The sequence below is a fragment of the Marmota marmota genome, unplaced genomic scaffold (assembly GCF_001458135.2).
Source record: "Marmota marmota marmota unplaced genomic scaffold, marMar, whole genome shotgun sequence".
Taxonomy (NCBI): domain Eukaryota; kingdom Metazoa; phylum Chordata; class Mammalia; order Rodentia; family Sciuridae; genus Marmota; species Marmota marmota.
The window spans coordinates 2,334,007-2,340,870 of record NW_026000211.1 but is presented as its reverse complement, the minus strand read 5'-3'; the positions used below and the strand labels follow the sequence as shown (position 1 = coordinate 2,340,870).

General features: G+C 41.3%; 1 protein-coding gene across 1 annotated transcript; it reads right to left on the bottom strand.

Moving 5' to 3' along the window:
- Window positions 1-1,634: 1,634 nt before the first annotated feature.
- Window positions 1,635-2,367, bottom strand: LOC107142597 (multiple coagulation factor deficiency protein 2 homolog). The gene has a single exon (XM_015486027.2). It carries the CDS (start codon window positions 2,261-2,263, stop codon window positions 1,823-1,825), a length of 441 nt encoding a protein of 146 aa, XP_015341513.1. The 5' UTR covers window positions 2,264-2,367; the 3' UTR covers window positions 1,635-1,822.
- Window positions 2,368-6,864: the final 4,497 nt, after the last annotated feature.

The window sequence follows — 6,864 nt, the reverse complement described above, 5'->3', positions numbered from 1 at the left end:
TGGTTGAATCATGCAGACTCTATGGATATGGAGAGTTGACTGTACGTGAAAACAAACAAATAAACAAAAACCCTTGACCTTGCACAGTGGAAGGAGAGCCTCTTTCCAATCAAGGTTGGTAGGGATTTAAGCTTTTATTCCAAGCATGATGGCACAAGGTTTGTGGAGGGTGTTAAGCAAGGAAGTGACGTAGTAAAGTTTGTGTTTAACAGGATCACTCCGCTAAGTGAAGCAGGGAATATAATGAGCACTTGTGTTCGTGTTCATTATCCATTCCAACACCTTTCTAGAGTACCTTCCTATCCTACAGACACCAAAAAGTTAAAAGCCATGTCCCCCGGATTCCTGTTTAAATGGAGTTCTGGATGTGATTGATGTAGCTTCTACCAATGAGCTACACTCAATTAGATTTAGTAAGGTAAAGGCCATGGATTGGCTAGTTCCATTTTCTTTTTTTTGTCCCATCGGTTTTATTGGCCGTATATTCAAAATTCATTATATAAATCTTTCAAAATAATGAGATATTACAAGAATAGTTTACAAGTCAGCTCTGATTGCACAAATACTTGACACAGGAAATCATTTTTACAAATACATAAGTTTTCTTACAAGAATACTTTAATAAAGAAAATAAGTCTCTATACATCTTACAGCAAATTTTATGCATTTTCTTTCCCCCATTCAACCATCATTTTGGGTTTTCTATCACAGCATGTCTACCACATCCAACAAACCAAATTACAGTCTGTAGCTTCTTCTCACTTTCAAATACTGAGATTTCTCACACTGTTGAGGAATTTTTCAGCTTCCTTTTCTAATCTTTCCTGAAATTTAAGAATTCATCCATTCAGGCTAGAAGAGGTAATTTAAACAACATTCCTTTGAAACAGAACTTGGATCAGGTTAATCACTGGGTTTGATGAATGATCTTTTCACTTCCCACCTAGGCTTAAGGCCAGCCAATGGTTTAAACCTGCTGTACCAAGTCCTTACATTCCAAATAGTCCCAAAATTGCAAAAAGGAAACCCTGGAAACAAGAGTGAAATACAAATATTAAGAAAGCTAAAATATTTGCTATTGATTAGAGAGCACCTTTAAATTAAGGTTCCTCCCAAGTTGAAGACGACAGAAAGGAAAGTATAAAGGTGTGGCAGTAGTTGTATAAAATATTGAAAATCTGAAAAGGTTAATTGCTTAGGCCAGTGGTCTATCATTTCCAAAATGTGAGAGGATACAGAATCCTTGCCTCTGTAGCCAGCTGAACTCAATATCTGACATTCTTCTTATGTTGTGGCTTTGATACAGCCTAACAAATAGCCGCTTACCCAGAGCAAGTGATCCTGTAGGCCAGGGGAACTTTAGAGAATACTGACCTCGTTTATCCGAAGAGATGGAACCCACCAGGGGAAACATGTGGCATTCACTCCATCCCTTCACTGTCACTGAAAAGTGTGTCCACTTGGCAAAGCTTATTGTCTTACTTTTCAGGTAGCATGAATTAAGATCAAGAATGAGCAATATCCTACAGTTAAGTTCCTGAGTGCTCAGCTCCAATTATTCCATATACTTAAGAGAATTCGTTCATCAAGCCCTTGTCCATTGAGAGATTTAACAGCACTGAGGGACCACAAAATGCCCATTTCTCTTCTCCTTTATTTCTCTTGATTTCTCTTTTTCACCCCAGTGTAACAAATTGCTACAGGTTTTTACCAAAATGCCGCAGCAGTAGTTAAAAATGAGTTATTTTGCATTACCCAAAAGTATTCAATCACATTATCACGGGTCACATTTGCATATAACTAGGAGATAGCCAAATAATGTTTATTGCAGTGATTTTGCAAATTCAGCATAGTCAATGTATCCATCATTGTTCTTGTCATCATCTCTCAAGACACCATCTATTATGTTAATCAGTTCTTCTTCACTCATTAGTGGGGCCTGTTCACTCTCTTCCTCCTTATGGACATGAGTGATGGCTGTAGAGAGCTCTAAGCCATCAAGTAAATTATTTCCATCATAATCGTGCATTTTGAAATAATGGAGCTGCAGTTCTTGTGGGGACATCTCCGCCTCTGGTTTGTTGATGACACCTTCCAGATGCTCCATGATATGCTCTTGGTCGTGCACCGTGTTCTTATCGAGGCCCACGCTGCTGGGATGGGGAACATTGGCCCCGGGCTCCTCAGCCCTGGCACCTGGAGCACAAAAAGCCCAGAGCAGGCCATACAGGAAGGGGCCTCTGAGTAGCTGCAGGGATCTCATGGTCACCGGTACCCTCACTGAGCCCGCCGCAGACGCGAAGCCCTCCAGCGTGAGCCTCGCCAGCCCCCGTCCCGAGAACGCTCTCTTTCGGCCCGCCCCCGGCCAGCTTCTCCATTTTCTGTTGGAAAGTATAGTTGCCAGGAGTGGCTTCTCTTTACCAGAGTATCTTCCCATTTACAGCAGACAGCATGGTTTTGCATGTGTCTGCTGACCAGTTGAATCACTGTAGAAACAACATGGCTCTCTCGGTGTCTTGGTCCTACAGAGTGGATCTCAAGAGTTTTTACTGTGGGCTCAGATTGATGTTTGTTTCTTCAGCCTCTCTATTGATTCTATAAACTACTGAATGGCTTCTAGTAAATTTCTTTCCACCATACTAATAATATTAGACTCATCTCTGTCCCAGAAGCAGGAGCAAGTGTAGAAACAGGAAGAGTGGCCAGGAGTCTACTGCAGAACCTTGGGAGAGAGACATGATGGTATAATATTGGGGGTGGGGATGACAAGAAATGTTCGAATTCAGAACGTATTTTAAAGACTGAGCCCAAAGGAATTAAGTGAATTGAATGTTGAGTGTGAGATAGTGAGAAGAGTCAAAGATCTTTTGTTCAGGGAAATCTAATAAATTGTTGATACTATTTTCTGGGATGGTAAAATTTGGAGATAGAGCAGGTTTGAAGGGGAAAAAGTTTAAAGTTTAATTATGGGCAAGTAGGAGATTCTTTTAGATATTTGTTGGACATAAGAGTATAAGCAGGGGCTGGGGATGTGGCTCAAGCGGTAGCGCGCTCGCCTGGCATGCGTGCGGCCCGGGTTCGATCCTCAGCACCACATACAAACAAAGATGTTGTGTCCGCCGAGAACTAAAAAATAAATATTTTAAAAAAAAAAAAGAGTATAAGCAGATGAATGCCAGAGACCAAAGTTATGAGAAAGATCAAAGCTGGAATAGATATGAAAATTAGCACTATGCAAATGGACCACAGTACACAGCAGTATGGATAAGACTGTGAAGGGGGTATTAGATACAAGAGGAGAGGGGTTGGGTGGGAAGGAAGCAAAACTAAGCTTTGGATATTTGGAAGATGTAATGGTTAATTTTAATTGTCAATTTGATTGGATTAAGATTAAGAGGCTTCTGGGTGTGTCAATGAGGGTGTGTCAAGGAATGATTGACATGGGGGATAGCAAATTGAAGTGGAGACCCTCTCTAAGCATGAGCAGCAGCATCCAATAAGTTGGAAACTTGGATGGAATAAAAATTGGAAGCTACAGTGGATGCAAGTTGGGTTCTTCCTGAATGTGGGATCCCCCGAGGATGTCAGACTGGCTCCTTCACTTTTCCAAAATGGACACTGCCACTGATTCTCCAGGAAGTTTCCAGAAGCCTTAGGTCTCAGATTGGGGTAAAAAAACGTTGATCCCTCTTGCTCTGAGGTTTCAGCATCTTGGACTGCACAGCTACTGGTTCCTCCAACTTTCTAGCGTGCGGATGGCCATTGTGGACTACCCAGCTTCTGGTTGTGTAAGCCAATCTAATAAATTCCCTCTTTATAATCTTACCTTCTATTGGATCTGTTCCTATAGTGAACCCTGACACATACAGAAGAGAAGATGATTCAGAGAAGCAGACAGAAAAACAGCAGCAATATGTAGACAATGTCAAAGCCCTGTAGCCAAAGACACCAGGAAAACACCTGCAAAAGGACGGTTGGGTTTGCTGAAGCAGAGAACACACATGGTGGAGAAGCATGGATGCCTCCATAAGAATGTTAGATAGGACTGGTTATCATCTCTGGGCTCATATTAGGTGATACTGGATGATTTGGGGGAAGAGAGTAGGGGGACTTTTAGCTTGTCTAGATGCTCTCAGGAAGAGGACATAATTCTATAACTGGGTCTCTCAATACATCTTATCTAGAAGAGGCAAAGCCGAGAGTAAAGGTCAGGTTGTAGGTGGTGGATTAGGCAGGCTACTGGGATGTGGTGGTGTTTTTCAGGTTCAGACAATATTCATATCTAAGACTGTGTTCAGACAGGACTATGATTCAGTCTTGTATTTGTGTTGACACCCAGTGTTCATGGAATGGCCTGTCTCCATGTTGATCACAAGTAAATTATTTTTTGAATCCTATAAACATTTCTTTCCCTCTGATGTCTCTTCTCAGTCATTGGCTTCCTGGCCTCTTTGTCTTTGCCCTGAGCTGATCTTACACACAGCCTCTCCTTTCCCTACATCTTTTCCTTTGTTCTCATCTCCAATTTCCCTCTGCCTTGCCTAAGTAGAAACTATTTAGCTCTAGCATCTACAGTACTCCCACCCAACTGAGATCAGCAAACATTGGGCCCTTTGGTGATCAGAATTTATGCTTTCTGGGTAACATTTGAGGGGTTTTAAAGGACTAAGATTTTTTTTTCAATTTCCTCATTTTTTTTTATTGGTGCATTATAGTTGTACATATTGATGGGAAGGATGAAGAAATTTTGCTTCTGTCATACAAACAACTATCTTTATAGGTATTTGGAGGATTAAATTAGATATCAAAAGTGATGTGATGTGCCTGGCCAAGTGTGATCAATAAAAATGAGTTCTTGTGCTGAGTGCAGTGGCTGGCACACACGTGTAATCCAGAAGCTTGGGAGGCTGATGCAGGAAGATGGCATGTTCAAAGTCAGCCTCAGCAATTTAGCAACATCCTGTCTTAAAAAAGAAAAAGGGCTGGGATGTGGCTCAGTGGTTAAGTGCCCCTAGGTTCAATCCCTGATACAAAAGAAAAAAAAATTAATTATTGATCTTTCTTGCTTTCAATTTGTGATTTTTTTTTGTGTGTGTGATTCATGTTTTTATCTTTCCCCCCCACCAGTACTAGGGATTGAACCCAAGACCTCATGAATTCTAGCCAAGTGCCCTACCTCTGAGTTATATTTCTAGCCCCTGATTTTATCTGTAAATATTTTAAAGGCAACTAAGGGAAGTAGTTCATCCACAGGTGGAGGCCATCCCCAAGCAAGCAGAATGTTCTCATCTTGGTGCCCCTTGCTCCCTCAGCACTCCACATTGAGACCCCATATTCTCACACTGGGGTTCAATACATATGGCTGAGAAGCACCCATAAGTGGGTTCTGATTACTTTTATTGTTGCCTTGGGAACCAAATACAAGGCAATATGCTGATAGATCAAAGCACAGCAAAGAGGTTCTTAAATGCTCTGTTGGTATATTTTAATTTCCATGTCACTGTCCTTATCAGTTTCCACCCAATAGCTAAAAGATTGAAAAGCTTAAACTTAATGTTCTAGGTTAAACTCAATGTTCCAAGAGCCTTCCAAGCTGACAGCAGCAAAATATTTAAGTCTATTAGCCCATGGTTCCAGGAATGCTTTTGTCAAATGACTTCCAGCAAGGACATACTCAAATGCATTTATCTCATCTGTCTGAGAGGACCTTGGAATAGAAGCAGGTCATTGGAGGGATTTTGCCAGAGGACCAGATCCTTCTTTTAAATTCATCAGTCAGCTTTTAATTTATGACATTTGAAACCCTTATTTGCCAACAAAGATGAAAGTTAACTGTTGATCAAGAGACTGGCAGCTCTTGGCAGAACTTGGCACATGTAAGCCAGACACTCGAATGGGTTTTTAAAATGAAGTTTGAGACCCCATATACTCTTCTGCTCCCACAGTGGGAAAGCACTCCATTAACCATCAAATGCAGAGATGATATTTAACAGCTGCTATTACCTATTATAGTTCCAATCTGGAGCTTTAGCTTGCTAAGCCACATTCAATCACCATCTTGTACACTGCTTTCCACCAACAGTTACCTTGAACATTGTTCCCTTGTGTGTACATCAGATCATCTCAACACTCCCTTTGGAGACAGGGCGTCTGCCTTACTTAATTTCCTCCCCTCCCCAATAACCCACAGAAGGAACATCTCATAAAGGATGACCTTGTGCCTTACACACGGTAGAAAGAACACAACAAATATTTAAGCACTGGGAAGAAAATAAAGACTTACAAGATCTAAAATTTGGAGTCCACTGGAGCTGTTCACAACTTTGGAATAAGATTCGTGCATTTAGTTCTCAGTGTCCAAGACAGCAAGGTGATTCTCTTCATGTAGAAATACACAGTCTACTTCTCTCCCCAATTCTTCTCTGACTTCTCACAGGAAAACAAACAGTCCTCCAAGACTGTCTCACAAAACTCTGACCATGGTCCTGCCTTCAAGACTACCTACTGTACTTTCCAAACATCAACTCAGCAAATTTAAAATTGTCTCTGGGGTCCACACATTTTGGACCAAGGAACACGGTTTGACCATGTTTTCTCAGGAAGGAAACCTCTCAGCCCAGTGAAAATGTTCCTTGGCCTGTCAAACTCCACATGTATAAACTGGGCCACCAGGATATAGACATGCAGGAATGATAGCATTAGATCAGTCCAGAAACATAAAATGCCTGGGCTATTACTTTGCAATCCACTTTTGTTAAGGAGCTGAGTTAGGCAAGGCATAATTTTAATTACGTTAATCAATAGTGAGATGCCAAGAAAACCTCTCAAAATGTTTTCCTCCCTCCCTCTTCCCTCCCTCCCTCC

Coding starts and splice junctions, on each gene's coding strand:
- LOC107142597 (XM_015486027.2), bottom strand. CDS start 2,263: ATGAGATCCCTGCAGCTACTCAGAGGCCCCTTCCTGTATGGCCTGCTC.